Source organism: Thunnus albacares, chromosome 21 (genome assembly GCF_914725855.1).
Source record: "Thunnus albacares chromosome 21, fThuAlb1.1, whole genome shotgun sequence".
Lineage (NCBI taxonomy): Eukaryota > Metazoa > Chordata > Actinopteri > Scombriformes > Scombridae > Thunnus > Thunnus albacares.
Genome location: NC_058126.1, coordinates 22,687,040 through 22,703,362, shown reverse-complemented (window position 1 = coordinate 22,703,362; position 16,323 = coordinate 22,687,040). Strand labels below are relative to the sequence as shown.

The 16,323-nt window shown below is 41.6% G+C and overlaps 1 protein-coding gene across 18 annotated transcripts in view; it reads right to left on the bottom strand.

Annotated features, from left to right (window-relative positions):
* Positions 1 to 442: 442 nt before the first annotated feature.
* Positions 443 to 16,323, bottom strand: part of svila (supervillin a) — a 51,185-nt gene continuing 35,304 nt past the window's right edge. For 13 of the 18 annotated variants that reach the window (XM_044340078.1, XM_044340087.1, XM_044340091.1 and 10 more), the window contains 23 exons: positions 15,966 to 16,125; positions 14,784 to 14,867; positions 14,105 to 14,131; positions 13,587 to 13,673; positions 12,715 to 12,892; positions 12,434 to 12,606; positions 11,390 to 11,545; positions 9,396 to 9,532; positions 8,742 to 8,889; positions 8,507 to 8,652; positions 8,226 to 8,401; positions 7,471 to 7,624; positions 7,094 to 7,373; positions 6,019 to 6,173; positions 5,814 to 5,919; positions 5,360 to 5,567; positions 5,108 to 5,241; positions 4,641 to 4,796; positions 3,747 to 3,890; positions 3,357 to 3,478; positions 2,917 to 3,072; positions 1,846 to 1,866; positions 443 to 1,437 (listed from right to left, as the gene is read on the bottom strand). In XM_044340078.1, the coding sequence (XP_044196013.1) occupies positions 1,351 to 1,437; positions 1,846 to 1,866; positions 2,917 to 3,072; positions 3,357 to 3,478; positions 3,747 to 3,890; positions 4,641 to 4,796; positions 5,108 to 5,241; positions 5,360 to 5,567; positions 5,814 to 5,919; positions 6,019 to 6,173; positions 7,094 to 7,373; positions 7,471 to 7,624; positions 8,226 to 8,401; positions 8,507 to 8,652; positions 8,742 to 8,889; positions 9,396 to 9,532; positions 11,390 to 11,545; positions 12,434 to 12,606; positions 12,715 to 12,892; positions 13,587 to 13,673; positions 14,105 to 14,131; positions 14,784 to 14,867; positions 15,966 to 16,125 (3,195 nt within the window). In that variant the 3' untranslated portion in view covers positions 443 to 1,350. The remainder of the gene's footprint in view (positions 1,438 to 1,845; positions 1,867 to 2,916; positions 3,073 to 3,356; positions 3,479 to 3,746; positions 3,891 to 4,640; positions 4,797 to 5,107; positions 5,242 to 5,359; positions 5,568 to 5,813; positions 5,920 to 6,018; positions 6,174 to 7,093; positions 7,374 to 7,470; positions 7,625 to 8,225; positions 8,402 to 8,506; positions 8,653 to 8,741; positions 8,890 to 9,395; positions 9,533 to 11,389; positions 11,546 to 12,433; positions 12,607 to 12,714; positions 12,893 to 13,586; positions 13,674 to 14,104; positions 14,132 to 14,783; positions 14,868 to 15,965; positions 16,126 to 16,323) is intronic. The other 5 variants (XM_044340082.1, XM_044340092.1, XM_044340097.1 and 2 more) reach the window with 3 other exon arrangements.

The following is a 16,323-nucleotide window of genomic DNA, read 5'->3' as shown; positions in this document are numbered from 1 at the left end:
ACTATATATCTTATATTGTATATTCCTATTAATACTATATATATCATGTGTAATATGAGCTCTATTTAGTCAATTCTCAATGGTGAACCACAGAAAAAGATTAGTCTACATCATGCATGCGGTATTTGACTATAGAATACCGGTGCAAATACAGTGTGTTCAGTGTTGTTGAGTAATATAGTTACGTTATGTAAACCTGACTCACTATGAATCTATCTCACCATCTGAGTTTCTGTATCAGTCCACAGAAATTAGTGCTATACTGCCCTCTACTGGTGCTCAACGCTACCAGACAGTAGTAGCAGTGAATCTAAAGACTATAAACCATAATAATGCATAGAAGAGTGATGCAAGAAATGAATTTTGTACAATGAGGAAATTGTCAGTACTGTGTAGAATAGCTAACTGTATGACAGATAAAGATGACGAAATGCAACAAGTATTCTGATATCCAACTTGCAGGGTTTATTCCTCTAATAGTTATTTATATCACAAAGAGTCTTCAAAATGCAGACTAGGGTCTGTATATAAACTGTACACAAGCAAGGCACTATACACTGTAGGATTTAAAAATCAAATACATTTCAGAATCACTGCCTATCTTTGCCTTTAATCAAGCCTACGTCCTTTCTTCTATCTGAAACAATGACACTAGCGGCATCCAAATGAAGCTGCATCATGTTGATTTGTAAGTGGCAAATGGTGAACTGTACAGCAAGAGAGGATTACCTTCATATCCAATATTTAACAACATATGACACAAGTTTCCTCAATATTAATTATACAATTTATTTAGCTCAGTGATTATTCAGGAAGCTTTTAAAAAAAAAACTCCTATATGGATTTGATATAAATATAAATTATTTTTAATGCACAAACCTACATACAGGTATAGCAGAGAGTCTGATGAGGAGTGTGTCAAACAGGCTAGCAGACCTGCTGCAACTCCAACAGATGGCTGCATGACAATGTAAGGGCACTGGCTGTCCTGGGTATGGTACATATGTACAATACATTAATAGTGTGACTTTAAAGAAGCGCTATTAACACATCCACTCAGAGTTGCATCCACTTACATTTGTCTCCAACTTGCAGAACCAAAACACCAACACCAAAAGCAGAGGAGACAGAAACTGAGACAAGAAGCTGGCACACCTCTCGTCTTCTGATCGTCTCCTCCGCGCCTTCGTAACTCCTCTCGTCCAATCCTCAACCCTCCAATACAGGGTCGACTCAGGAGAGGCAGCCCCTGAGCCTTTGTTGTGACCCGTAAACAAAAGAGGAGACAGAACAACATCTTGGTGGCTTTTTTTTCCTGATGTCTTCAGGTCAGCTCTCTGTTTCAAACCTTTAGAAAAGTCCTTTAGCTTTCTTCAAGTTCACCTGCTTCCAGCTGGGCAAACCCCCGTACTCCTCTCTGGTCATGTCCAGGGCTTTCTGTGGGAACAGCCATGCACACAATCAGCATCAAGCATACGACACTGTAAGCAAACAAATCCTGCAGCCTGCATGGTGAGGAATAAGTAATCTCGAGAACACACTCATGTGTCAGTAGGATTAAAAACAAATCCATCATTCTTCAATTCACATCCCCACAAAATAATAGTCTGTTTCAAGTTTGACTCATATCTCCAGGTCTCAGTATGATGTCCACACCAGCTTATAGATTGTGAGTGAACAGCATGCTGAACAAATCGGAGAAGTTAGATGTTTTATTACTGAGAAAATTTTTTAAAAAGTGATGAAGTAGAGTTGGACCAAAATGGATTATGGTAAAGTTGAGTAAGGATGCTGTACAACATGAGCAATAGTTCAGGTCATCCATGCTCATATCAGATGACTCACCTCTCCATATGCCCCTACACCCTGGAGGGTGGAATGAATCAAACAGATAAGTTTACAAAAAGACAAGAGGATGGAGATAGGATGACAGCACATAATGAAAAACGTCTGCACAAGATGAAGAAAAGAGGAAGGGAGGGATGAAAAAGAAGGAAATCTGAAGGCTGAATGATTAATACAAGTTCGAATGAACATACGAGATTTTCCAGAAAGCGACAGAGAAACACCATAAAGTCTGACACTGTTTCACTGGGTGACTGATGTCTCTTCATTACCATGAGCACACACACTGTAGTTTATTTTGACTTAAACACTGTCCTGCTGCAGTAAACACTCACTAGAGCAGTAAATGAGTATTAATCCACTGCTGAAAAGAGTCCCATACAAATGCACCATTTACTCCTGTTTGAGCAACGCTTACTAAAAACTACAGTGCCCACCTGTTTCAGGAAATTATTTAACCTTTTTACAAAATGAAACTATATTCGTGAGCCAATTTTAAAGATGTATGTCTTCAGTAGGAACAAATTAGTTTAGGGCTGGGTGTCTGACAGGATATGGATTATTTGCAATAAGAAAATACAGAATAACACCAGCCTTAACCTTTAAAAGGTGCCAAACGTATCATTTTTTAAAATAATATATCACATGTAGAAATGTTTTCTAATATCCAATTGATGGTGAGATGTTGGCGCTAGATCAAAAAACTACTGAAAGTACATAGTGGATCTACATGTGGCAAAAAACACGACTCCAAATAAATGCTAATGTTGCTCCATGTCGGCTTCATGTGTAAACAGGAAACTGTTTGCTAACGCGTAAGCCAAAACAACTTTATAAAGATGACAATAATGTCACTTCTGTTTACAACTTAATGGTCACCTCCAAGTGGACAAAAAAATTGATTTATGCTGCTTTAAAATGCAAATTCCCACATAATCAGTAGTGTTTTGCTGTGTCTGTTCAAAATGTCTCTTCATTTTACTAGCTAAAAACATGTATGTATGATTATCTGTGTTAAAGAGAAACATGTAGCACCTTTAAAGTCACATTAGAGACACTTCAGGTTCTTACCTCAAAGTCCTCATCAGACAGGTAGACCTCCAGGCGAAGAGGGTCGACACCCTCGGGCAGCGGCCGGGCTACAAGATCTGCCAGAGGGTATGTGGTCTTACACAGCCTGGCCAACACATCCTCCACCAAGATAATCTGGTTACACACCTCTGCCTCCTGACAGCACACACACACACACACACACACAACACGGTTTCAATAGAAAAAGCATGCAGAGAGTTGGATAGTAGATAATAAATCTAATTAGGAAAACCAATAAGAGATAATGGCTTACACCTGGGCAGACCTGTACTTCATGAAAATAATAAGTCTTCTGTTTTGCACAATACTGTACTGTAAGTGCACGTGTATGAGTGTATACTGATGGCTTCAAGCAGACACTGCTTCATATCAGATTATGGAGCTGGGAGTAATCAGATAATAGAATTTCTACCACACACCCTCTCAGTGATCTCAGCGATGTCCTCTCTGTGCTCCCAGCTGGGGAACATGTTGGTGAAGGTGAGTGGCTCCAGACCAGCGTGGATCAGATACGCTTTGGGAGGCTTTTTGTCATTCTTTTCTGTGGAAACAAAGCAAGAGCAGATCAGTAAATCAGCAATGATTTTGTCTTTTTTTAATTAATTTTTAAAAAAAATTCAAGTCTGGTCATTGCTGTAGTTGTTTTGCAATACACTTCAACATGAATCATGGTGTGGTCTGAGAATGTTCCACATCTAACATGAACTGGTCATGGAAGGAATAACTACAATGTTTTATTCATCAGTGACAGAGAGCAGCAAAAATAGTGCTTGTGTGTATCAAGTCATATTAAGAATGAAGTGGAATACCTCTACAGTACTGCAGCACTGTCTCCATGGCACACTTCCTGTCTGAGTCCCAGCGGATTTGAGCGGAGCCGGTGCTTTCGCTGTCCTGAGGCCACCAGCCCTGCCACAAGTACACCTCATGGTGGTTGTCCACCAGGAACAGGGCTGAACAGAGGACAGAGAAAACAAGATAATGACGCTGTACATACAGTAGATTAACATATTTTTAAGGTTTATAGAGATCTCTTTTCTCTTTTTTTTTTGACACTGTAAAGCTAAGAGACAAACATTGTGTGTCTGTGCTCTTTCCCTTCTTTCTGTTGGTCTCAGTTTTAATTGGCTTCTCATTTGTTTTTTTAAGTGGCTACGTTATGGTTAGAATTTGTTTTGGTTATGGTAGGAGATAATTATGTAGTTCTGAGGGTTTATGGAAAACAAATCCTCCCAAAAGCTTTAATTTCTTTAAGATTAAGATTAGTTTTAAGAAACTGGTTTAGTCAATGGGACATAAGTGTCTTGTTTCATTTTTTGCTTGCTGTGAAAAGCATGTTGGAGTATCTTACTCATGGTAACACTTTATTTTATGGGTCCATAGCTTTCCAATAATTTTCAAATAATTTTGCAGGGAGCTTCCTGAAAAGAAATGGGGTAGTAATCACAGGGACAACATGTTTTTCCTTGAAATAAATCCATTTAAACCAAGTAAATATATTCATTATTCTTCCTGGGTTCCTTATAAATTTTCAGTTATAAGTTAGACTAGCAATTAACTGCTTCTAATTAATCAGAAGTGCTGAATACAGTCTCCATTTTCCTTATAATTAGTACCAAATTTTATAGTTCTTTCCAGGAAATGTTTGGAAATTACAGACCCATAAAGTAAAGTGTTACCACACTCACATCTGCACTATGTACCTGGTTGGGAAGCTGCATACAGGTCCTCCTGCAGGAAAGGCATACTGTTGACCTGCCTGGGTTCTCTGGCCGGATAGAGAAACTCCACAGCTGCAAACTCTCCAGAGCTGCTGCTCAGCTGGTATAGACGAGGTGTGAAGTTAAACCTGCCTGGGTCTGAGAGTCAAACACATAACCAAGGACACTAGTTAATTACATCATCCACAGCCTTTACAGAACAGATACACAGCTGAGGTGTCTGTGACTGAAGTTAGACGTAAGAATATTTTGAAGTTAGATTTATGCTTCTCATACAGTGCTACTATTTGTACTCAGTGCCATAAAACGTAATTTGATCATTTGTTGAACCCAAATAACAGATGTCAAACAGAAATTTGTAACTACTGAAAAATAAGAAAGTTTCTGATGTAAAACAGGTCTTTGGTAAAGTTAACTGAGTCGAGTTTGATGCTCTTTGCTTCACCCACCTTGCAGCATGCAGTCATACGCTTTTCTGTCCCTCCTCCCAAGGGCTTCCCAGAATCCCGTGGGCTCTGCTCCCTCATCACATTCCCGGATGGTCACCTTGCTGCTGCTGTGGAGACCTGCTTCCAGAGGACAACTGCACAAAGACAAAGGTGTCACACTGATTGATGATGATGGTGATATGAACACAAAACAAAACAAAAAAAAGAAAACCCTCTTGTACTCACTAAATACTTTTTTGGGATAAAACTCACTGTTCTTTGATCTTGTTGGCGGCGGTGTGCGCAACCTCCCGTGTGTGAGTCTGAGACTTGCAGCCGTGCCAAAGGTAGATGAGGGCCTGGCTGACACTCAGCAGCACCATCGAGACCCTTGAGCGCAGGCTGCTGCAGTGACAGGCCACCTCCAGCAGGTGGCCCTCCACATCCACCTCGCCCCGCACACAATACAGACGCCAGTCATCTGGAAAGAAGAGGAGATGAGAATTTTTGGGCATTTAGCTGATGCTCAAATCCACAAATGTAGAGGAAGAAAACTGCCTAACTTAAGACCTGCAGCCTAAGATGTGTTTATCCCTTCAGATGGTTTCTATTCTTCACATCCAATTCCATCATTCTTCATCTAAGCTACACTAAAGAGCCGCAGAGAACACACACAGCCTTTATCTGTCATATTGAGGACTATGTTAAAGCAGTACTGTGGACTTACTCGGTGAGTTTTCCTCCTCCTCTTCTCTCTTCCCTGAGTGAACGACCATCCCTCCTTTGAAGCACTGCAGGAAACATGGAGGCTCCTTACCTTGCTGAACTTGAACCTGGAGGATGATGAAAGAAGCAGGAGGAGAAGTGAAGCTTACAGAATTATGTACAGACAGATATGGACACATGAAGAGACGCCTTGCGCTTTCATGTACCTGTGCTCCCCGCTCCTCATCCAGCTCCACTGTCATTAATGCCGATGTTCCTTTCTCGCTGACAGTAGCGTTGCGGCCCTGCCAGAAGAAGTAGCAGCACTTCTCCTTCCCAGGCCCCGCCGTCTTCAGCTGCTCCGGGTTCTGTCTCCTCCCAACTGATGGAGAGAGATTGTAAGAAAGATACTAAAGTAAGAGACTATAACTCTTGAAATCTTGTTCTGCAGATTTGCATACTCTAGTTATTTTATTGTGTCTATAGTGGCAAGGCACGGGTGTCAAGAAAATTAAAACAGTCAATAGTCAATCTAAGTCAATGAACTGCTAACGCTTGATGAATACAGAGATGTTTTGTAATTAACCACTCAAACTCTCAACATTTTCCTCAAATTTCCTCTCAAAAGGATAGGACCTACTGTCACTGACCAATATCCAATAAAAAGATCAAAACCAACATGTTCCTACTGAAGTCATACATTTTTAAAAATGTGTAACAAATATAAAGTTTCATTTTTTAAAAAGGCTAAATGTTATCCTAAAACAGGTGGGCACTGTAGTTTTTAGCAAACATTTCTCAGACGGGAGTAAATGGTATATTTGTTGGGGACTATTTTCAGCTGCGGATTAATACACATTTTGTGTTCCAGTGTTTTAATAGTTTTGGAGCTCCAGGGCACAGGGGAATAAGATTTATCAGGCTTTGTTTATACAGACAATACTTTTTAGTAGATCAATTCATTGATGGTTTGGTCATTTCATGGCATTTGTTGACATTCAGAAACATTCCTTAAATTTGAAAAAAAATATAATAATGTTATATACTGTACATTATATTTTGTATCTTCTTATTCTTATACTTCACTGCAGCTGGGCTTGCAGTGTGTTTAAAACCCAGCCCTGTAAAGTTCACAACAGGTGTCATTAAAGACTGAAATAAGCATAAGCAAATAGCATAAGAGGAGACTAAAAACAACATGTAGCAATGGGATCCTCAAATGTGTGTGTTGATAAGAATGTGTATAAGTGACAATGCATACATGAAAATATCCCATGTACAACACAGGAACTCAGTACTGACCTGCCGTGCTGACCATGTACTTCCACTTCACCACGTAGGTGTCGCCCTCGTGGAACTGGCCGATGCTCTGGCGCGGCAGGCGGCTGTAGTCAAACTCCAGGATGTGCCACACCTCCACCGCCAGCGTGCTGACCTCATAGCTCCGCCACTCCTCCCCCTCCACCAGGCCATAGCCTCGCCCCACATTGAACCCGTCCAATATGGTGCAGACTGGTGCTTGATGGAGGGGCAGCATCAGGGAGGCGTCGTACGCACGGGGCTGATCGGAGGTGGACTGCTCCTGGGATGAGGATTAAAGTGAAGGGCAGAAGTAAGCGACAGCTTTGTGCAAAATACTATAATACCATATTTTATGGTACTGAAGTACTTTTTGATACCTTCTGATCAGTGATGTGGTCATTGATGTTTTTTGTGGGGCTGGGTGTTTTCCTGGAGTCGCTCCAGTCCAGGAACTTTTCTTTGAACAGGGTGGTTTCATTGTGTTGAGTCAGTCTGCCGAACACTGCCCAATCAGGACGACCCTGGCCTTTCCTGCAGGTGAAGATACAATGTCAAGTCAACAACAACAAGTCAACAACACAATAACAGTAACTCAATCCATGACAATGTTCTTGCTGCACTGTTCTAGTTTCAGTGATTATCTGTAGTATTTTCTTGCAAAGGACAAATATCAAAAGAGATCAAAGGTGACTGAAACACTAAAACTAATGACTAATGACATTCTTTTGAGTGGCTTAGCAGCATCTTTACCAGCTTATTCAATTGTAGGGTGAACTATTGCATGCATAACTGCATTTAAGTTAAAGCTAATCAATCAAAATGCGCCAGTGTTGTACAAATACACTGAATACATTACAGATAAATCTTGCGCTAATTTGTATAGATGTTTGATATTGAGATATTGAGGCTTATGCAGAAGATGGACCTTTTGTACAGCATATTTTGCCTTGGCATAACAGGAAAAGCACAGACGTAAGGAGATTTGTAATAGCAGCATCCTATTTAGTTTTGCCAGTTCCAGGGTGTATGCTGTTTGTGGATGTTGGTTCACCATCATCATTTCCTGGGCCATTTAAATGTAACTGAGATATTGTTAATGTTATTAGTTTAATCTGTGAATGTGCTTCCATACTTAGGAATGAGTGGGTTGCACTCTCCCGGGTCGAGTGGGTTGATGTCACAGTTTGTGTAGTCGAAGGTGCCGTTCCACAGGTGCTTCGCAAGCTGGAAGGCCACCTTCCTCTGTGCCAGCGTCACTTCCTTCCCGTGCCATATGTACATCTCACTTCCAAAGTCAAAAACCAAAACCTGCACAGAAAAAATTGAAAGTTTTCAACCTACGATGATGAATATTGAATGTCTATTTTGAAATAGACTTTTGTTTAGTAAGAAGTGAGAAGGAGGGATTCTGACCTCCTTTGGGTTGAGCAGGGAGCAGCGGGGCATCTTGGCCCAAAAATCATCATCTGGGACCAGTTTGTCATCCATCAGACGGTAAATACAGTTTGTCTCCACAATGGCACCTTCATACAGCTCATCTTCATCTGGTGTTCCAGCCGCTACAGTGAGAATGACACAGAGGCAACTACTGTTATACTGGCATTTAGATAGGCATCAGCTTGTTTAGATATCAGATATTAACCCTTACACTGATAACTCGTCTGGCCTCCTAGGATCTTCCAGAACTCTTTGGCGGTGTGGTTGTGCGTGTTGTTGCCCTCCTCGATGATCTGGACGTAGTTAGAACGGCAACCCAAATCTCTCTTGCTCTGGATGAAATTGGCCAACTCTGAAGCCTGAAAGAACAACATAATACTGATGAATTCTGTTCATCTTATTCCAAAAACACATCAGATTCTTGAAACCTAAATATAATTTTGGGGGAAATACATTTCTCAGTATCTCTAAAGTAAGAGAATGTCTGCATAAACTTTATGTCAACCAAGGGACAAAACTTTGTAATGAGCTGAACAAACAAGCCCTCAATAAGTAATGTGGGTCATGACTCAGAGCTTTTCTTTTTGTCAGATTGAGGTCAGCGCTCTGTTCGGCCAATTAAAGGTCATCAGACCAGTCTGGGCTTTGAACAATAGCTTTGTTTTGTGTCAGTTTCCTGCAGCAACCTCTAGCCACACACACACTCCTTTCCTCTGTATCCTCACACAATTCTTCCTGTGCTGTGCCACTGTTGCTTCCTCCCAACGCTGTGTTTACATCCTGCACGTGAAGCCTGCCCCATGTAACAGCACCCTTACTCCAATCAGCTGTTGTCGAGAACCGGTGCTCCAGAGCCAAGACTCACCTTGTTCTTCTCGATGACGTTGGCAAACTCTCCGGTCCAGATGAAGCAGAAGTGAGGAGTGATGAGCAGGAAACAATCGCCGCTGTTCAAGGAGGACGCTCTGGGTTCCACCAGCCTGGTCTGGACGTGCCGGCGGCCTGGTGTCGCACACACGCACACAAACACACAGACAGGTGACTTATCATTGACAGCTCTGATTATCACTATCAGCATGCCTGGATTATCATGCTAGGGGTGTCGGTGGTGACGATGTGCCAGCCATCACCATTTAACCCTGGACATATATGTACATGCATCAGCCCTGTCACGTACCAACATCTTTGTATTAAAAATGTCTTGATTTCCAACTTATGAATGGAGCCGGGACAGCTTAGCAGCAGTTTATCATAAATTTGTCTAAAAACAAACTCAAGGGGTCTTGTTGGCTCAGGATCTCATTGGCTCTTCAGGTGATCCAAGAAGAAACCAGTAGAAGCTATTCTAAAAGCAACACTGTCAGGTTGGAACAGTTAACCTCCTAACAGAGCAGTACCCCTGCTTTAGTGGATTTGGTCTGGATTACACACAGTGGGGTATGGAGGAGAGGATCAGCCCAGGATAGCGTGAGGTGACCTGGGGAGAATGATTTAAAACCACAGCTGTCACCAACAGACGCATGGAGGAGGTGCAAAGACACCAAAATAGACCGTCTCTCGTCTCCCATTTTAGATATCCTCTGGAAAGGACAACACTGAAGCAGCATCCTCCAAAGCTTTGTGTAAAACGATAGCTATTTGTTTTTACAACCTGTTGCACAACTGAATGTAACTGCTGCCGAAGACACCTGGCAGATTGTATGTCTTCAAAAAACAAACATGATAGTTTAAAAGATTAGAAAAAAGACTAAGACTGAGGTTTTGTACTTTTCTGCTTGGCTTGGTATCCTCAAGTGTTTGTATTGGAGGAAGGTCCCTTCAGTTTTACTTTCTAAGAACACTTTCAGCATCAAGGTATAATATGATAGCCTCAGAATGAACTCTCTGAGAAAAAAGGCTCATCAGCTCCCCACCAGACAGCACATGTACCACTGTATGTGTTCTGTAAGGTGCCTGTCTGACATCTGGCCGATGTCTAAACCAGTGGTTCCCAACTGGTGGGTCACAAACATTTATTTCAATAATGACATTTTGAAAAGCAAGAACCTTAAATTACCTGTTGCAGAGTAAGTAGTGAGTGTTACCTCATCCCAAAACATGGCTGCAGTATAACAGGATGGATTACATGTGGTTTTATTTACACTACAACAGTTTTTAAAAATAATTCAATATCTTTTATGCAGTGAAGTACAGGACGGCTTGAAACCTTCTTAGACGATGACTTCTCTTTTTCAGAAAAGCAGCTGTTCTTTTTATTACGCCAACTGACTTGTTATGTTATGTTATGTAAAAACTGTGGTAAAATCAGAATAAGCCTGAGTTTATTAACTACTGTATATATACCTTTAATGTTTTTTGACTGATTTTAAAGTCTCTGGTCTTGATTATTAGATATATAGATATACTGTCTACTGGAGATAGAGTATTTTATTAATACCAAAGGGAAATTTCAGTGTTACAGCAGCTATGTCTTACAAATCACAATAAACAAATGGAGGTAGTTGAGAAACAATTACAATTAAAAGGCAAAATTTAAAACCATAACTAAAATAGACTAGATAATATATAATGGTATAAAATAAGAAACAATAAAAAGGAAAAAAAAACATCCTAATGTATTATTATAGGAGTTTCACACTCAGATAACTTGCTTCATCAGGATTTAAATATTGCCAAATCCTGATAGGCGGTATGTGGAGTTACTGTGCGTGACATCATCTTTTTCCCACTGAGCTGAACCCACTTCAAACCAGTGAGACGAGCACAGACAGAATACACAAATCTCTCATAAGACAACAACCACAACTGTTCAACCAACTGTTTGTGTATGGTCAGAGAGGCCCTATTGACTCAACTGACCTTTGATCTGCAAGAGCATGAGTTTCTTGTAAGGCACAGCGCTGTTGTTGGACATGTGCTCGGAGATGTTGACGCTGCGCAGGTTGACATTACTGAAGTTCTCCTTACTGGCGAGACCAGCCAGGGCCACCTCAGAGAAACCAGAGTTCTTATTCACTGCAGTGAACAGAACAGAGCACAGAGAGAAGGGACATGAGACAGAAAGAACAGGACATACAGTACTGTAATTCATTACATTTAACCCCTATATGCAGATAAGTAAGGAGACAACAGCCAGACACATTGTGTAAATGACCTTCCAGTTCCGACACTAAAGGTCTCTATATAACCGCAACTAATATAGAACACTCCAGAGATAGTTTAAGTGGTTTCATGCTGTCAGACACCACGAGGGAGGAAGTTAGAGGAGTAACTTCGTTGGTTCTCTGATGTCACTCTCAAAACAAGCTGCAGACTACGTGCAGCTTAAAAACAATGCATAGATTTTGAAGACTGCTCTTTACAAAGGCAGGAAACTGTCTACCTGACCTACATCTGGGACTGCAAAGTCCCAAAGTAGCTTGTGTAAGTTAATTCACAGCTGTGTGATATCATTGACAGTTACTTGTGTATCTGTGATTAAGACATATGTTCTTCCTCCCTATTTCACAGTGGAAGTGGAAACCATTAGTTCCAAACACTGGATGTCAGTATGAAGGGTCAATACATCTTTATGCCAGTATCATAAAGACAGAAATTTATTGCACTCAGTGATTACAATGATTCTCATTCTGCTGTCACAAGAAGCTCAAGCTGTTCATCACTGTATTTCTGCAGGGTCACATCCACAGAAGCGTGTACAGCAGTTCAGTGAAAATGTGCAAACTGCTCCATGTGATTGGCCAGATTGGGAGCAACAATTTGAACACTTTTACACAAATTGGACCGAATACACATAGCTTGAGAGCATACAGATTTCACATGATAGGTTTAATAATATAAAGAGTTGTATCCCTGAGTGTTTTCGTCTCACACACTCTCCGGCTCCTCATCATCCTCACTCACTCTTCTCTGCCTTCATCCTCTTGCTCTCCAGCAGGCCAATGTTGAGTCTCTGCTCTGTGTACTCGTGTCTGATGTCCTCTCTGGCAGCCAACATCTTCAGAGGGTTCCTGGATGCCTGGACGTTACGCGCCGGGCGCACCGCTCGCTTGTGCTGCACCATCTCTGATGTCAGCCTGAGGGGAGGCCAGAGGTGATGGGTTATAGTTCACACAATCATGACTCAGTCAGGGTTGTTGCTTTAAAAAAAAAAAAAAAAAAAAACTCTGGCAGGGAGAGCTTACTTTGCCACCTGGGGACCAAAGATGGCATCAAAGTTGTCGTCTATCTCCACCTTGTTGGTGATGGCGGGCAGCTCCTCCACGTGGCGGTAGAACTTGGAGAAGGTTTCATCTTCAAGGCTCATCACTTCCTTTACCTTCTTCTCTGTCACTGTGATGGTAGCTTCTGGCAGTCCAGGCACTGTGGAGGGACAAGACAGGGTAGTGTCAGGATCAGACATAATCAAGAATACATTCTAATTACTTCTATGAACTATTTTCCAAAGCCTGTGCAAGTCTCACTGGGCTCATGTATTGAAGTCAAAGTACTAAGAACTGCTTATTTATTGCAGCATTAGTGTTCATTTGGAGTCGTGCTTTAGTTAAAGATTCTCTCTCATTTTTGCTCTGGTTGGGTCTCCACCAACTCCTGAAGGAAACATCTGAATTTTTAGCTTCCAAATGTTCCAATAGGTTCACCTTTTGCAGACTTTGCCGTGCTGGGCACATAGCGTACATTGTGTTTATTAGTGTTTTATCACCACAACAGCTGCCAGGTTTGTCTGGAAAGAAGGTTAATGAGAGTGATGAGAGTGAACCCAAAACAGTTAGCTGTAAGTCATAAAATGAAAACAGTGAGCTGAGAGAAGCTCAGACACTGTCATTATAGCTAATGCTATTTCCCATTACACTTATGAATGTTAATGTAAAATTACTGACTAGTGCAGCTTTAAGGATCAGAACAGAAGCAAACACATCAGTTAAGAAAGAGATGGAAGCATTTTCCTCATCATGTAATCATGTGTGTGAAAGGCCCGTTTCCACACCCAGTGAGCAACTATAGTGCCAAGCTGAAGTATGGTGAACTTGTAGACAGCGTGCCGAACAAGACTGACCTTTACTGTTGAGCTTGCCCAGGAATGACTCCAGTTTATCCAGCTTCAAGTCTGACTCCAGGTTCAGATCTGGTACGGCCTTGATCTCTGCACAATCGCACACCCACACACCCACACACAGCTGTTAGAGGCATAAATTTATACTGTGTTTGATTTTAGCACAGATCCCATCTCTGGACAGGCAGAGCAGCTTGAGGTTCTGTCACACACGTCACCACTGATGCTGTTGTTGACTCTGAACGGTCACAATGAAGCTAACCTGAATATATTTATTCATGACCACAGCTGTCAGTCACAAGCATTCAACAGTTAACAGCCACTAAATATTAATTCTTCTGCACTTCAGACTCATGCATTTGCATCCAAGTAAACACTATCCCATGATTAATATTCTATTAGGCTTTGACCTAATAGAAGAATCACAGCAACATCAGCCACATTAGTGTTGATGATGTTTGTGGTTTTGATGATGATGGACATTGCAGAGTGCAACACCAAAAAAAAAAAAGGGAATACACCTTCGATATCAGACATCTCGTCCATGTCTTTTGAAAGAGAAGCAAAGACAATCAATTACACAGTGTCCAAATGGACAAACCTTCAGCTCAGTGACTCAGAATCAGATATTATATTATACACAAGAATCCAACTACATTCCAAAATTTCAGTTATTTAACCATATGTGCGGTTGGTTTTGGAGAATGTTTGTGACAGTTAAGGATGTATGAAAGTCATGTCATTAAGCAGGGGTGTACTGAGAAAGAAATTCAGCCCTGACTTATTCGCTGGGACCGGCCGTGAGCCCAGTCCAGGGACACGCACGCAGCATGCTCTCATGTGCACCCCGGGCACACAGAGAGGGCTGGTAAGGAGACAGACAGGGCCGGTGAATACTCTATGGATTTTTCTGACGGTCCACTGGCCCACCAATGCGGTGGCCCATCGGGATTTGTCCCGGTACGCCCTATGACCAGTACACCACTGTCATTAAGTCTAAATCAGATTGCTACTGCTGAGCCCTCTAGTCTTCATTACTCCTGCCAAATGAACTTAAGTGCTCCACATGATAGCAATGTGACATAACAGGTAACAAGAGGATACAAGGGTGTAGTGAGTATAAGGGAGTATAAAAAGTAGATATAGAGAGTATAGAGTATAAAGCAGAGTAAAGGAATGAGACAGCAGGACAGAACTGACCTTCTTGTGGTTTGGAGATGGCAGGGCTGCTGTTCTTGGGTTTGGACAGCACTGGAGACTGCAGGGCAGTGGGGGAGGCCAAACCTGATGCATGAAAACAGAAAGGCATTAACCACCCATAGCCCAAAAAGCATAACATGGATATTCTGATCTCTATCTGGTACATTTACAATATGTGAAATATCCAAATATGTCATTACTGATTCTCCAGTTTCATTTCACTGGTTCAGACAAGTGTTGCTGCTCAATTACTGTCGTTAGGCTTACTAGGCCTGTACAGACAGATGAAGTAGTCATGGAGCATTAGTGGGATGTGCCAATCCAGAGAGCAAATGTGATAAAATGTTTCAGTAACACTTTATGTTAAAGGTCCTTTAATTTTATTTATTATTATTTTCCACTCATTTCTTATAATTTGTACCAAATTACACCACCCTAAAGATTAATCGTTAAATACCTGCAAATTACTCAGGAAATTTCCAGGAAATTAATACAAAATTAAAGGACCTGTAAAATAAAGCGGTACCAGTGTTTCTTCTCTGATGCATTGATGTGTGTCGATGATGGTAAAAAGGCCAGTGGCGTGTCTTGATGTCACCTTGTGCGTTTCAACAGGTGTCATATGCTCTATAAATGAGACACTATCTCACTGATGGCACTTCCACAGTAGTAAAAGTCTCCTTATGTTCAATTTTGTAGTTAAGATGTAGTAAAGACTCAGTGGAACTAGTGTCATCATTAGCCTCTAAGGCTGCCAAAGCTACAGAGGCACTGTAAGACATCTGTGAAGCTAGTTTAAGGATGCTAATCCTTCCCATGCCACTCTCCATTAGCTATAATCTGGCCCAACCCACCGACTTCACCAAAACACAAAGGAAACCCTCCATCAGCAGCCCCCTCTGGACCAGCTAATAGGGGAAAAACAGCAACCATTAAATCATTTTCTGCCTGAGCAGAGACCTCTGAGCTGCTACTCTGGCCCGATGCGTCTGGGCTTGATGGAGGGAAAAGCAGAGTCATTTTCCCCAAACTGCTCACTGAGAAAGAGGCTTTGGAGGATTTGGGGTACAGAGCTGAGACTGAACTGAAGGCTAAACTCTTATGAGAGATGGAGAAAGAGGACTGTAGAGAATGTGTATATGTTTGTGTTTATGTATGTGTGTGTGTGTGCTGTCCTCTGACCTTTTTTCACCATGCGTGCAGCCACAGTGAACTGGGTGGAGTCGTTGGCGGCTCCATGGCCTTTACTTTTCCAGGCCTCCTCTTGGGCCACTATCTGCTGTTTCCTCTCCTGGATGGACATGTGAGCATCGATCTGCTGACACTCCATCTCAGCAATTCTCTGGAAAAACAGAAGAGAAGACAGAGAGGTTATGTCAGTCATTCTGAATTCTTCATTTGGACTGAATGTTAAAGGAACAATCCACTCTAAGGGAATTTGTACACTGTAATATATCATCAGTTTGTGATGTTAGATGCATTCCAGGAATTAATTTGTGAGTAGGCAATGTGATTTAATCTAGAATTTTCCTGAACTGAC